This window comes from Stomoxys calcitrans, chromosome 4 (genome assembly GCF_963082655.1).
Source record: "Stomoxys calcitrans chromosome 4, idStoCalc2.1, whole genome shotgun sequence".
Classification (NCBI taxonomy): Eukaryota; Metazoa; Arthropoda; class Insecta; order Diptera; family Muscidae; genus Stomoxys; species Stomoxys calcitrans.
In genome coordinates this window covers 105,518,908-105,535,283 of record NC_081555.1, presented here as the reverse complement: position 1 = coordinate 105,535,283, position 16,376 = coordinate 105,518,908, and the positions used below count along the sequence as shown (strand labels likewise).

The 16,376-nt window shown below is 35.9% G+C and overlaps 2 protein-coding genes across 5 annotated transcripts in view; one reads left to right on the top strand and one right to left on the bottom strand.

Annotated features, from left to right (window-relative positions):
• The window catches only part of LOC106085895 (bromodomain-containing protein DDB_G0270170), a 252,082-nt gene that overhangs the window by 200,429 nt on the left and 35,277 nt on the right, over positions 1-16,376 (bottom strand). The gene's annotated exons all lie outside the window — the stretch shown is intronic.
• Positions 1-16,376, top strand: part of LOC106085896 (carboxypeptidase B) — a 62,627-nt gene that overhangs the window by 27,857 nt on the left and 18,394 nt on the right. For 2 of the 3 annotated variants that reach the window (XM_013250353.2, XM_013250354.2), the window contains exon 4: positions 466-619. In XM_013250353.2, coding sequence (XP_013105807.2) covers positions 466-619 — 154 coding nt within the window. Of the gene's footprint in view, positions 1-465; positions 620-10,669; positions 11,730-16,376 lie in introns of those variants that run through there. The other variant, XM_013250352.2, reaches the window with a different exon arrangement.

The following is a 16,376-nucleotide window of genomic DNA, read 5'->3' as shown; positions in this document are numbered from 1 at the left end:
TTTTTTAGTCTTTTAGGAACAAACAAGCAAAAAAAAAGCGCAACACATTCATTTTTATATAATAAAAAACTTTGTCAAAATTTGATTTTTAATGGAAATTTTATCAAAATTGCAGGATATTGCCCGTTGTTTAATACTTTCTATTCAAAGAAGAGTATAGCAAACAAAATCATTTTTATAGGAAATTTTGTCATTTATGTAGGAAGTTTTCGTACGTAGGAAATTTTGTCAAAATTCTATTTTTATAGTTATTTTTGTCAAAATTTCTTTGTATAGGAAATTTGGTATAAATTTTATTCCTGTAGGAAATTTTAAATTCCATAAGAAATTTTTAAAAATTTTTTAGATGTTTTTTTAAAAATTATTATGCGCATTAGCAAATCTTCTCCAAATATTTTTCTTTTCCAATTACACTGTTAAATTGTTTTTTTTTTTTTTTTGTTCTTTTCTTTTGCGGTTTTACAGAGAAGGCTGCCCGCAGTGGTATCCATTGGAAAGATTATCATGATCTGGATACAATTTACGCTTTCATGAGAGAAATTCGTGGCAAATTCCCCAACATATGTCGCCTCTATACCATTGGAAAAACGGCTGAAGGCAGAGATTTGAAGGTTTTAAGGTGAGTGAGTCAAAAGCATAACAAATTCATGGAATCCAATTTGCACTTGTAGTCACGTTCATTGGTTCATTAACAGAATTGAATTGTATTCAATTCGTACATATTGACATAGTAATGTATATACAAACATGTATGTGTAACATTCTGCGATAACACCGCCCATCTAACTGCTCTTAACCGCCCACTCACTCACTCACCCATCTCAACATACAGCCATCATCTAACATCGACTAATTAGAAAAATCACTTAATTAATTGTCGTTTTAACATTGAATGATAAAACAGTGAATAAAAGTGTGTTCGCGCGTGTGTGTGTGTGTAGATATAAATATGTATGTAAGAAGCAATAAATGTCATTAACACAATTCACTGGAAAAAAAATGAAACGGAAAAACAATAACAAACTCCAAAAAAAAATGCCAACAATGGTTTTGATTATACAGACAGACAGACAGACGCACCAACTAATACACCAAAGATACAACATCAGTGTTGTTTTGCCCATGGCGTGTTGTTCATGCATTTGTGATAAAACAAAACCAACAACGATAGAAAAGTTTCTGTTTCACTTGGGCTTACGTTTTCCCGGCTTATTGGTTGTTTTCGTAGGCTCTCTCAAATGCCATACATGAACATTGTGATGATTTTTTATTCACATTTTACATGTTCGTGATACTTATCGTAACTTCCTTGATTTAAAAAATGCGGACATATTTTGTTATGAAACCTATATTTTGATTTCAGATGTTGCATTGTTAATATGCAAAAATAAAAATTAATGGAAATGTGGTGTGAACTTTCCCTAGGCATATAGTAATTAATTTCCCACGTGGTGAAAGTTCAAAGAGGGAGGATTTGATTAAAAAACGTTTAATATTGCATGTATGACAAAGGAAAACTCATAGTTTTATTGTACACCTAAAAATCTGGAAACAGAAACTAATTGATCATTTTCTACAAGAAGTTTTGTAGGAAAATTTTTCAAAATTTAGTGTCTATTTTAAATTTTGCAAGAAAATTTACTTTTTTCTTAACAGATTTTCAAAAAAAAATTATTTTCATACCAAACTTTGGAAAAATTTTGGAAGGTTTTGCAAAATTTTAATTTTGTTTGAAAACTTTTTCAAAATTTCACTCTTATACAACACTGGAGGCCATCGTAGCGCAGAGGTTTGCATGTCCGCCTATAACGCTGAACGCCTGGGTTCGAATCCTGGCATGACCATCAGAAAAAATTTTAGAAGGTTTTGCACAATTTTAATTTTGTTTGAAAACTTTTTCAAAATTTTACTCTTATAGAACACTGTAGGCCACCGTAGCGCAGAGGTTTGCATTTCCGCCTATGACGCTGAACACCTGGGTTAGAATCCTGGCGAGACCATCATAAAAAAATGTTTTCAGCGGTGGTTACCCCAAAGAAGTATCGCACTGCGGCACGCCGTTCCCGAGTCCGAACTATAAAAACGACGCTCCTTATCATTGAGCTTAAAATTTTTGATAGGACTGCACTCAGTGGTATGTGAGAAGTTTGCCACCGGTTTCTTAGTGGAATGTTCATGGGCAAATTTTCATTTTAGAACACTGCTGGCCCGGTAAACTTCGCTTCAACCTAAAGTAGTGTAGTGCAGCCCTCCACTGAAAATTATTTACATTCGTATTTAACTTTCAAATACCTTTCATTAGGATCCCATATTGTCCCGTTTGGTAAACATGTCCATTTGGGGCATAATTTTGAGGTGATGTTACCCCCCCAGGAATTGAACCAAATTTTTATATAAGTTTCGTTTTCTACGTATATCTTTCGTTTGAGTCCCATATTGTTCCGCTCGGTGTACATGACTGTAATTTTGGGGTGCGGCGACCCGCCTGGAAATAAATCCCAAACTTTTATATAAGTTTCGTATTTTATTCTCAAGTACCTTTCGTTTGAATCCCAAATGGTCCCGATCATCTTACATGTCCGTTTGAGGGTGATTTTTCGTGGGGTGCGCCCTCTGCGACTTGACCACAAATGTTTATATAACTTTCCTATTTATAGCCCCAATCGGTAAACATTTCGGTTTGTGGGGGTAGAGTGGGCCCTCCGACACTTGGGATACCCAAATTGTCCCAACCGATAAACATGTCCATTTGAGTCGTTTTTAGGGTAGGGCGTCCCCCACGGTTCTTTGATCCCAAATTTGTATACCAATTTTGTGTTTTTTGTATTATATGAAGTTCGTACTCTACTCTTAAATGCCTTTCATTTGATATCCATATTGTCCCATTCGGTAAACATGTCCGTTTGGAATGGGTTTTAGAGTAGGGCCGTTCCTCACGGTTATTTGACCCCAAAGTTTTATGTTTTTGAGTTGAGAATCGATGTACCCACCAATCTCCCAGATCTGGCGTTTTTGAAAACTGGGTTGAGAGGGAGGGTCCGTCCTCCTCGCGGATATAACAAAAGGAAGTACTCTTTTTTTTGGAGAGCCAAACTCTACTATCTCTAATTGTCATGAAAATAGGTTTAGACGATTTTGAATCCACTGGAAACAAAAAAACATACAAACACAGCGAAAAAACTTTCGTTTAATACCCTGCACTATAGTATGGGGGTATACTCATTTCGTCATTCCGTTTATAACACCTCGAAATATTCGTCTAAGACCCCATATACATATTCGTGACCGTCATGAAATTTTAAGCCGATCTCGCCATGTCCGCCATGTTTAGCACAAATACTTTCTATAGGTGTAGGTAGGTTGGGATTGTAAATGGGCCATATCGGTCCATGTTTTGATTGACTACCATATAAACCGATCATGGATATTTACTTCTTGAGCCACTAGAGGGCGCAATTCCATCTGATTTAGCTGAAATTTTGCATGAGGTGTTTTGCATTGACTACCAACAACTGTATAGTTCAAATCGGTCCATAACCTTATATAGCTGCCAAATACACCGAACTGGGATCTTGACATTTTGAGCCTCTAGGGGGCGCAATTATTATCCGATCTTGGGAATCTTGGGAACTCACCACCAGGGGTTCTGCTAAAATATGGGAGCTTTAGCTGGTTATAGACCGATTTAGACTGTACTTAACATAGTTGTTTAGACGCATAACATAAAATTTCAGTCAAGTCTAACAAAAATCGTGACTTGTAGGGCTCAAGAACCCTATGTGCAAAATTTCAGCCAAATCGGATGAAAGTTGAGGCTTCCAGGGGCTCAAGAAGACAAATGAGAAGATCGGTTGAAATGGGAGCTATATCAGGTTATCCACATCGGATAAAAATTTCGGCTTCCAGGGGCTCAAGAAGTCAAATCGGAAGATCGATTTACATATCCAAATCTGAACCGATATGGCCCATTTGCAATCCCCAACGACCTACTACTAAGTATCTGTGCAAAATTTAAAGCGGCTAGCTTTACGCGTTCGACCGTTATAGTGATTCCGACAGACGCACGGACGGACATGGCTAGTTCGACTCAGAATGTCGAGATGATCAAGAATATATACACTTTATGGGGTCGTACATCAATATTTCGAGGTGTAACCAACGGAATAACTATTGGGTTGCCCAAAAAGTAATTGCGGATTTTTCATATAGTCGGCGTTGACAAATTTTTTCACAGCTTGTGACTCTGTAATTGCATTCTTTCTTCTGTCAGTTATCAGCTATTATTTTTAGCTTGCTTTAGAAAAAAGTGTAAAAAAAGTATATTTGATTAAAGTTCATTCTAAGTTTTATTAAAAATGCATTTACTTTCTTTTAAAAAATCCGCAATTACATTTTGGGCAACCCAATAGATTAGTATACCCCCATTTTATTGTTGTGGTTATATCCACCACCAAAAAAAATTAAATTCTGTATGTTTAGAGGACATATAAAGTGTGTTACACTTTACATTTATTAGTAAAATTTCACTCAAAACGCATCTACAATATGTCCTCTTTACAAAAGAAGTAGAAAAAGGTTAGGGTATCCAAGCAACTTTTTTCAGTAAAGGCTAATCAATGAAAATACTTTTTTTGATCAAAAAAATGAAAAAAAAAAAACTTCCGTCCCCTTTCGATATCAAACAATAATATAGCCTATTGCTCTCTCTGGACCAATGCACACAATCTTTGCAATTTTCAAAGAAATCGGTTAAGCGGCTTTTGAGTCTATATGGAATAAACAAATTTGCAAACCCACAAACAAAAACAAATTCACTTCTATATATAGAATAATTTCGACAATGCTTTATTTTCAAAGAAAATATTGTTGCGATTCAATTAAAAAAAAAATATATATATATAAAATTTGTTTTAAAGAAAAGTTATAATTAATGAAATTTTATTTTAAATCTCTCAGTTTGTTAGCCGTCCAGACTCGGCTATAGAAAGGAGGTCTCTTTCCATTGAGCTTAAACTTGAATCAGACAGCACTCATTGATATGTGAAAAGTTTACCCCTGTTCCTAAATAGAATGTTCTTGGGCAAATTTGCATTTGCATATTCTATAAAATGACCCAGTAAGGAATATTTGGCACAATACTCGTATGTCTAATATATTATTCTCGAAAATGATTTTAATGTGAAAAGTACGACATTCATTATGAAAGCAAAGTTCAAATCACGAAATCATATTTGTTTTATGTGCTCTCATTTTGATAATCTTGTATGCTATGGTGATTTCTTATCATTTTTGGCATTTTATTATTTATTTATTTTCGTTATCATCATTGGTTCCATAAAACACATGAAATCTTGAATTGTGTTTTTCAATTTAAATTCCTCATAGAGGATGCTGTAAATAATTGCAAATTTCATGGAACATCGCGTTTTTTGAAACCTTGATGATCTTTGGGCAGCTAAGTATTAGCAAACATCAACATATCAAGGGCAAAGCGCGAGACTTCAAACACATTGAAAATCAAGTCATGATGAAATATGGTGAAATACAATGTGTCATAACTAATAGAAATAATATTTTAGGAAAATTATTTTAAGGAGAATTTGTTTTTTATTTTCTGATTTACAATATTAAAAACAAAAAACACACTTGGTAGTTTACTTCAGAACACGAGAAAAATGTTAGTTGTATCATTTTGTCCCCCACTAGCTTAAACAGCCGCTGATTGAAGTGGAGTCTATGCAATGAATCTTTGTATGTTATCGACTTCATGGCAATTATTTTATGCTATGGGTAGGCAATTCATCTTACTGACCTTTCTCAATGATCATTCGTTCATGTTCGCTACATGAGTTCAGGGTCATCTAAAAAGAGTGAAATTATGGCAGCCTATGGTTTTTAATTTTTTATTAATATTCAATGGCCTTATATGGAAACATTGTAATTTGATTGTAGATAAGTCTGTGTCTAATGCAAGGATGAGTAAAAATTTTAGAAATTTTCAACGTAGTTATGTTTTATTTCGATCTAATTTGTTATTTATATAAACCAGAAGGCATTCGTCCTTCTGTTCTTGTATTGGTATCACAAGGGACTAATGTCTTATCTCGGTTGATTTTGGACACCAGTATACGTCCATGAAAGTGTAATAGGATACAAATTTAAAATTCGATAAAATTTTCAGTTTTCAAGAAATAAAAGGTGATTTTTTAGCTGTTATCTTTTTGGCAACACTGGTTTAAACAGTGCACACACGCTTCGCGTTTTGTAAAAATGCAAATTTTGCCCATGAACATTCCACTAAGGAACAGAGGCAAACTTCTCACCTATCAATGAGTGCAGTCCGATTCAAGTTTAAGCTCAATGATAACAGACCTCCTTTTTATTGCCGAGTCCGAACGGCGTGCCGCAGTGCGACATCTCTTTGGCGAGAAGTTTTACATGGCATAGTACCTCACAAATGTTGCCAGCATTAGGAGAGGAAAACCACCGCTGCAAATGTTTTCTTATGGTCTCGCCTGGATTCGAACCCAGGCGTTCAGCGTCATAGGCTAAGCTTCGCGATATGGTGGTTTCGTGTTTTGTTTCACTGTCAAACATCTTCAGTTTGATCTATAATTTAACCATGAATCCTCTTACAAACGAACAACGCTTGCAAATAATTGAAATTTTTTATCGAAATGCGTGCTCTGTTACGAAAGTCCATCGCGCACCTCTTGTGTTGAGCGACGAAGCTCTATTTTGGCTCTATGGGTGCGTAAATAGGCAGAATTGTCGATTTTGGAGTGAAGATCAGCCAGAAGTATTGCAAGAGCTACCAATGCATCCAGAAAAAGTCACAGTTTGGTGCGGTTTATGGGCTGGTGGCATAATTGGATCGTACTTCTTCAAAGATGATGCGAATCGTAACGTAAGTGTGAATGGTGAGTGCTATCGTGAGATGATATCCAACTTTTTTGCCCAAAATGCAAGAGCACATGCCACACAGCCTGTGTAATAATGGACTTATTGAGAGACGAGTTGGGTGAATTTTTTATTTCACGTTTGGGACCAGTCAATTGGCCGCTAAGATTGTGCGATTTAACGACTTTAGACAATTTTTTATGGGGCTATGTTAAAACTCATGTCTATACAGACAAGCCCATTGACGCATTAGAAGACAACATTGAAGCATTTATCAGTGAGATACCGGTCGAAATGTTAGAAAAAGTATGCCAAATTTGGACTAAGCGGGTGGGCCATTTAAAGCGCAGTCACGGCCAACATTTGCATGAAATAATCTTCAAACTTATTATGTAGACCGTACTATCGATTCAAATAAAGATTTCATGAATTTTTTTGAATTTCATATGTTTTTTTGAAAAACTTGTTACGTTTAAATGATTTGAGACGAATGGAAAAAACATTATCATTCACTTAATGGAAAAATATTTCTTTAAACCCGATTCGTAAGTTTTTCGTGAATCGTGATTTTCTGATTGAATCATGGTTGTCTTGTAACCATGTTGAGCTTGTTTCGTGAGTGTCTCGAGAGTTCTGCGTGAGTAAAATTTTTGCCTCGTGAGCGTGCATGAGTACAATTTTTTTCTCATGAGCGTCAGTGTTAAATCACTCACGTGCACATCTCTAGTTTGGATTAATCCGTATAGAAATCTACACTCAACCAAATTTGTTATTCAAAACATCAAAAATGTTTGCTTAAACAGCAGTGTTCGTCTGCTGAAAATGGGAAAGCATATATTACTGCTTTTTCAGCAAACATAGGGCTGCTGTATTAACGAACATTTCTTTTTTTTGACGAGGTGGCCAACTTTAGGGGCCAAACAAAAGGCGCCCGGACAATATCGGGCCTTGAAATTTTGCACTTGATCTCATTAACACCTCAGCCCTACCCATTCTAAATTCCAAACAGATATTTCTACCCCTTCTCACTTGGCATATTTTCTACTAGTTTTTTCGAATTTTTTCCCACTGTGTGCAGTCCACCAGACCACAACACCATATAGCTTTATAGATCTGACAACTGCAGTATATACCCAATGCATGATACGTTTGCCAATGGCTCGCTTGCAGGTGTATAGGGTAAGAATGGACTTTCCTGCCCTTTCCAAAATCTTGGATTTGAAGTTAAATTTCCTATCAAGCAAAACACCCAGGTATTTTGCGATTTCTGTAAATGAAACATTCGCTCCTCCCAAGGAGAGAGGTGCCACTGTAGGCAACTTTTTACAGCTAGAACACTTTCGGTAGCCCACTTCGCTGTAGCACGTAGAGCTTCCTCAAATAAATCTCTTAGAGTGCTGGGAAATTTCCCCTAACCGTAATTGCCACGTCATCAGCATGCGCGACCACTTGTACACTTTTTTCTTCCAGAGACAATAATATATTGTTAATGGCTGTATTCCAAAGTAACGGAGACATTACACTTCCTTAAGGTGTCCCTCTGCTGACCCATCTTTTGAGATCCACTGATCCCAAGCCTGCCGGAATGCATCTTTTAGTAAGTAAGATATTAATAAACTTTCTTACGGTAAAGTTGATGCCTAGAAACTCCAACTCCTTCATGATTGACGTCGGTTTAACATTATTGGAAGCACCTTTAATGTCAAGAAATACTACCATCAAGTATTCCAAGAGAACCCTCTATGTCGGCAACTATGTCGTGAAGGGCTTTTCAGTGATCTTGCCCTTAGCATATGCGTTAGTTCGGGAAGATTTTTTTTACTTGAATCGTATAGCAAAAACGTAAACGACATACAATTCTAAGAAGCTTCTCCGAAGACACCAAATATTAAAATTGTATCTAAAAGCCACAAGGTTCACATATGTAAAACTCCTGCAAAACGAATTTGAGGTTTATGTTTGGATCCATGACCAACCTTTAGAAACAAAGCAACTCTGGGGGTTTTTTCAAAAATTAAAAGGAAAATATTGTTTTCCGAATTATAAATGAATTATATCCATTGGGGAAGTAAACTCAACGGAAAACCATTTATCTGGGATATGTTATAAATAGATTGATGCTAAATAAGCCTTTATGCCATTAATATGCATATGGTGATCATTAATAAGATTAGAATTGCGTCTAGAAATTAAAAAAGGTAGCCGAAGAACTATTTTTTGGGGAGTTTTATCTTCTATATACAAAGAGTATTTATCAAAATTTTGAGCGGCTAGATTTTTTAAAAACGTACAGTTGATTTTGTAGTCAGGTCAAAAAAAATTTCTGATTCCATTAAAAAAAATGATAAGAAGAACTAACTGTTTAGATTCAATTAAAAAATTATTGAATCAATTAGTTTTTTAATTGAAAATTTCTAAAATTTCAATCACGATCGTTATTTAAAAAAAAATATTCAATTTCAATTAAAAAACGATTGATTTAATTAATTTTTTAATTGAAATTTAAAAAAATGTTCAATCACGATCGAAGTTGATAAAAAGTTCAGATTCAATTAAAACAATGATTGAATCAGTTAATTTTTAATTGAAAATAAGAAAATTTTCAATTACGACCGTAAATAAAAAAGTTCAGATTCAATTAAAAAAATTATTGAATAAATTCATTTTTTAATTGAAAATTCCCAAAATTTCAATCACGGTCGTAATTACAAAATATATCCGGATTCAATTAATAAATGATTGATTCAATTAATTTTTTTAATTAAAAATTCCCAAAATTTCAATCACGGTTGTAATTGAAAAAAATATCCGAATTCAATTAATATATGAGTGATTCAATTAATTTTTTAATTGAAAATTAAAGTTACAGTTAGGAATAGTTGTAACTAGCCATAGAATTAAACATTTCATCTCATAACCGATGATAACAAATTTACTGCCTAATGTATAATATATAATAATATGTAATGTATAATACTTTGTCTGTATATCTAAGGGTCTGACGTCAATAGGGTCCATTAGGCGCTGGAGACGATTCAGCGCCTAAGGCGGCGGATCCTCATAGCTCCACTGTCTGAAGACTAAATGTCCATTGGACTGGTTGTAACATTTTTTGTGTGTAATTCCTATGCATCACGGTCCACTATACTACCGATGTGTATATCAGAATCGACCTGGTCACACTGGCCTGGGCATTTCGAGTCTATAGCACTTCTGCAAAGTGACCAAAATTGTGTAGTGCTCTAATAAGTTTTTAAAGTTTAAAGATCGTTTTAATTTGCCTTTTACCTTTTGAACCACTGTCTTTTGCCCTTTGTTAAGAAAATGAATTAATTGAAAAAATGCATGAAATATATATCAGTATCACCAATATAACAACAATAACATAATAAATATCAAAATATCAACAATTAATATTTCAAACATATGTGCACCATAAACTAAAACGTTCACAAAGTAATCTTTAACGCCGTAATATAGTTATTATATATTTGCATCTAATATTAATCTCCAAAAATATGCTATATATCCTTTATATTAATGATTCTTCTTTATTCATACTAAATTAATTGCTCGTTCTTCTTACTAATAATGTGATTGTGTAACTCAAGTGTTGTCCTTTAAAACAAATAAAAATACTAAAATAAAACATACAGTAGATGGATAGTTGCGCCTGTACTTAAAAAACACCGTAGTTTGGTATAATCATAACCACCCATTGTTTATAAGACAGCAAGAAAAAACCAGATCAATTTTATTATTTTTCCAGAATTTCCGAAAATCCCAAAAATTATAAGAAAATCTGGATTGATGGCGGTATTCATGCCCGCGAATGGATCAGTCCGGCCACAGTGACATTTATACTCTATCAGTTAATGTCAAAATGGCAAGAGCAGCCCGACTACATTAGGCAAAGGACATGGTATGTAATGCCAGTCATGAATCCCGATGGCTATGAATACAGTCGTCAATTTAATCGTTTGTGGCGTAAAAATCGTGCCCCCGCCAAACGATCCCAATGTCTGGGAGTGGATTTGAATCGTAACTTTGATATTGGCTGGAATGGTTATGGTTCCTCCACGAATCCCTGCAGTGATACCTATAGAGGTGAATCCGCTGGCTCCGAATTGGAAACTGATGCGGTGGTCAAATTCTTAACCAAAAGAAAATATAACCTGGATGCTTATTTGACTTTCCACAGTTATGGCCAAATGGTTGTCTATCCTTGGGCCTATAAGGCCGTCAAAGTCAGAGATTCCGGTGTATTGCAACGTGTAGCCACTACTGCAGTTCAACGCATAGAAAAGAAAACGGGAGAGATTTATCGTGCCTCTGTGACGCATGAAGTTTTGGGCATTGCCGGTGGTGGTTCCGACGATTGGACTCGAGCTGCTTTGGGCACCCAATATGTCTACACCATTGAACTGAGAGATCGTGGCCACTTTGGTTTTGTCCTACCGCCTTCCCAGATTTTGGAAACAGCCATTGAAGGTTATACGGTGGTGGATACAGTGGCCCAGGCCATAAAATAGACTTGGAAAGGCCCACAGACCACAACGGAATGAACGATGAATGAAAGTAGTTTTTAATTGAAAACAAATATTAAACAAATGCCAGTGTACTTTACCCGCCCACATCCCGCATACCCACACAAACAAACGAGGACTGTTTTGCGTTTAAGCAAAAGAAGAATTATTATATTGATTAATAAATAAACATATTTTTGTTTGTTGTTTGAGTTGACACAAACAATTTTATTAACATTAGCATTAAGTGAGCATTTGAAGAACTGTTATGAGCATAGAGTTGTTAATATGCTTAAGAAATTTATTTTAACTACTTTTAAAAATCGTATTTAATAAAATGGAAACAATATCATTTGTATTTATTGAAATTATAGTGGTGTGTTATACTCTCACAGCATGGTTCTACGACTTTTTAATGTAGGAAGCTTTATAAGATTTAATCGGTACTCATATGAACGTAATTAACATCTGTCCCACCCATTTCGACGGAGACAAAACAATAAAAATTGTTTTTGAACCGATTCTATCAAATCAGTACGGATCCCATACCACTCAATCGTACTCAAGAATACTTCAGACTAGCATAAAAGTGTTTCTTCACAGAGAAATCATTAAGTTCTTTACTACAGCGTTTCATGAAGCCAAGAGCACTACGTGCTTTGTTTACAACCATTGAGATGTGTTGACGGAAGTTTAAGCGTTGGTCTAGAAGTAATCCAACGTCTTTAAAGCTATACACTACTTCAAGTTGATTGGAACCCAAAAATTAGCTAGTTTTAAGAGAGGTTATTCTTGAAAATGATATGTGTTTGCATTTGGAAATATTTAGTTCCATAAATTTCTGGTCACACCATTCGTAAAAAGTATCAAGATCATACTGAAGATAACACTGTTCATCAAGGTCTCTCGTCGATCTAAAGATCTTTACATCATCTGCATACACCAAAATATTCGAGTGCTTTAAACTAAAAGGGAACTCGTTTATGAACAAACAAAACAGCACAGGGTCAAGATGACTACTCTTTGGATCACCTGAAGAAACAACAATTGATTTGAGTACGTTCAGTCAGATATAATCTGATCCACTTTAGTAAAGAAGGACTTTAATCAATAAGATTAATTTTTCTTAACAGAAGTTTGTGGTTGACTTTATCAAATGCTTTACTAAAATCGGTATAGGTAGTATCCGTTTGCTATCGTTCCCTAAAACCATCGTTGACCAAACAAGTAAATTCTAAAATATTTGTTATCGTCGATTTCGATTTCCGGAAGTCAAAAATTTCTCTAATAGCTTCGGAATAGCATTCAATTTTAAAACGCCCCCGTAATTAGAAACCTCATTGCGATTTCCGGCTTTAAATAACGGTCTTATAATGCTTTAATGAACTGTTGAAAAGTGTACAAAGGGGATATGAAAGCTCGAGAGCGCAATGAAGTCGAAGTCGGCAAAGATGTAATGAATCTGCTTATGAGGAAGGCAAACGTGGACCAATTCGAGACGACACGCTTCCTCAACCGAATGCATCCACGGGTAGTAATACATGTAGACGGGCCGTAGGCTGGAAATAGGCTCACAATCTGAGGGGAGTCGGAGAAGATGTGAAAAATAAGAACATTGCAAAAGTTTCAGAGAACATTTTGTGCAACCAATGGACATACAATTTAGATATCAGACGGCTATGAGGCGATGGGAGAGTGAATAGATGACGAAAACAGATTATACCATCGCGCCAAAATCGGGGCGACTATAGGAGACCTGGATGGAAAAGAAGAGATTTGAACTCGAAGAGAGGTTTGCACTCGAGCGCAAGACACAAAGGCACAGTATTGGATTGATGGGCCTCTTGTAGCTCCATCCCGTTATTCATGCTACACTAATGGATCAAAGCTAAAGAACAGAACAGCATTGAGGACCGGGAAGATGAGTCCTGCTTCGGGCTGCCTGACCATAACATGGTCCTGCAGACCAAAATCCAGGATGCGTGAACTGGTACGATCGCAACGTGAGGACGACAAGTGTGAATACTTTACGAATAGTAGGTCGCCTATTAGGGTTATAACAACCAGGACAGTATGCATGTTCTTCAAATGTGATAAGGATATTAACGTCTTCTCTGGTTGGTGTGTGTTGCTATCTCTGGCTTTCCATTCCCATTTGCAAAGAAAAATCTCCGATCATTGAGCTCGTCTCGAAAGAGAAACAAACAAAAATTGTAAAATTTAATGATCTTTGCCCAAAAAACTTGAAAATGAAAATAATAACCCTTTATATTGAAGTAACTGAACTACTTTAACTTTGCTTTACCAATTTGTCAGTTACTTCAATTGATCATCATCTGTTGGTAGACAGTTTAAAATCGTAAACTGATCTTATGCTTGTTATTCTGGAGTTATTAATGGGTGGATGCTTTTTTGGAGTCATTCAAGGATCATATGCTTTAAAAACTTCTGTTAATCTTCATAATCGACATCCGCTAAATATGGGCAAACGTGCTTCAGCTTTTGATATGAATACTCCAGCGGAAAGTGAAAACAATTTCACCCTCTATTTGTGTTACAGTATTTCCAAAAATAATGACGAAAATGCCGCAAAAATCTGGATAGATGGTGGTACTCATGGTCGTGAATGGATTACACCGGCCACTGTAACGTTTCTAATTCAACGACTCACGTTCAAATGGGATGAACAACCTGACTATATACGCAATAAAACCTGGTACTTTATGCCCATGGTTAATCCTGATGGCTATGTCTTTAGCCGTCGCTTCGATCGTTTGTGGCGTAAAAATCGTGCATCCACCAAAAATCCTCAATGCAAAGGTGTGGATATAAATCGAAATTTCAATGTTGGCTGGAATACGGTGGGATCAGCATCAGATCCATGTAAATTAAACTTTCATGGCCCCACACCTTGTTCCGAAAAGGAGACTCAATCAGTTGTGGCATTTTTGAAAGGAAGAACAAATTTTGGGGCTTTTCTAACATTTCATAGCTATAATCAAGCATTGGCATATCCTTATGGTCATACATATGTCATGCATGCACGTGCTGCTGAAATGCAAGCCTTGGGTAATGATGTGGTGCAAAAGATCAAACAGAGAACTGGAAAAATATATCGAGTGGGACAAAGATTCAAGTTATTAAGACCTGCTGGTGGAGGTGCGGATGATTGGGCAGGAGCAACATTGAATGCCAAATATGTTTACACTGTTGAGTTGAGAGATCGCGGTACTTATGGCTTTCTTTTACCACCTAGCCAAATTATTCCAACGGGTATTGAAAGTTATATACTAGTTGAAGCGGTGGCTAAAGCTGTTTGAATTTATCCTTAAAATGAAAGATGGTAACGTTGTTTCTTGAATGAGGTTAAAATTAGCAGTAAGATATTTTAAAGGATTAAAAAGTCCACATAAATAAATGTGGACTTTTTAATTTTACATCGATTATAATTGAATCACAATATTTGCAACTGATAAAATTTGGAAAAGCATATGATTTATTGTTCCTATTATCAAATAAGTAAAAGCGTCCTAAGTTCGGCCGGGCCGAATCTTGGGAACCCGCCACCATGGATTCTGCTAAAAATGTATACAAACTTAATTTAGTTGAAGGGCATAACCAACAAAAATATAAGATTCTAGGAACCGAACAAGGATAATCGAGAGACTGGTTTAAGTGGTAGCTATATGAGGTTATAGACTGATTTGGAAAGAACTTGGCACAGTTGTTGGAATTCGTGACACAGCATGCCAAATTTCAGCCAAATTGGACAAAAATTGCGGCTTGTAAGGACTCAGTCAAAACGACGGATCGGTTTATACGGGAGCTATATAAGGTTATAGACCGATTTGGACTTTACTTAGTACAGTTGTTAAAAGTCATAACAAAACACTACGCGCAAAATTTCAGCCAAATCGGACAAAAATTTCGGATTGTAATGGCTCAAGAAATCAAATCGGGATATCGGTTTAAATGGGAGCTATATCAGGTTATTAACCGATTTGGATCGTACTTGGTACAGTTGTTTGAAGTCACAACAGAACCCTATCTGCAAAATTTAAGCAAAATCGAACAAAAATTGTGGCTTCCAGGGGCTCAAGAAGTCAAATCGGCAGATCGGTTTATATGGGAGATATATCAGGTTCTTGACTGATTTGTACTGATTTGGTACAGTTGTTGAAAGTCATAACAAAACACTATCTGCAAAAGTTTTACCAAATCGGACAAAAATTGCGGATTCCAGGGGCTCAAGAAGTCAAAACGGAAGATGGTTTATATGGGAGATATCTCCAAATCTGGACTGATATCGCCCATTTGCAATCCCCAACGACCTACATCAACATTAAGTATCTGTGCAAAATTTCAAGCGGCCAGCTTTACACGTTTGATTGCTATCGTGATTTCGATAGACGGACGAACATGGCAAGATCGACTCTGAATTTCGAGACGGCCAAGAATATATATACTTTATAGGATCTTAAATCAATATTTCGAGGTGTTACAAACGGAATGACTAGCTTAGTATACCCCCATCTTATGGTAGTGCGTATAAAAAGATTGCTGCAATCCGTTGCTCAAGGTTGGGCGCCAGTTCATCGGGCCGAACTTTGGTTACCCACCACCTTGGATATATATTAACCTAATAACGTCAAGGCCGGTCGAGGGGTCTAACACAATTTACTTTCCTAGAATCGTATATTGATCTATATGGTAACTATATCAAAATATAGTCCGATGTACACCATATTCAGGAAGTGTAGGGCTCTAATATAACTCATTGTACCAAAATTCAGGCAGTAAATTCGCCTTTTATGGTCCCTAGATCTCAAATCTGGAAATTAATGTCTAGATATATATATGACGGCTATATCCAATTATAGGTCCAAGAACTTAAATCGGGAGATCGGTATATATGACAGTTATATCGAATTAAAGGTCAATCTAAGCCAT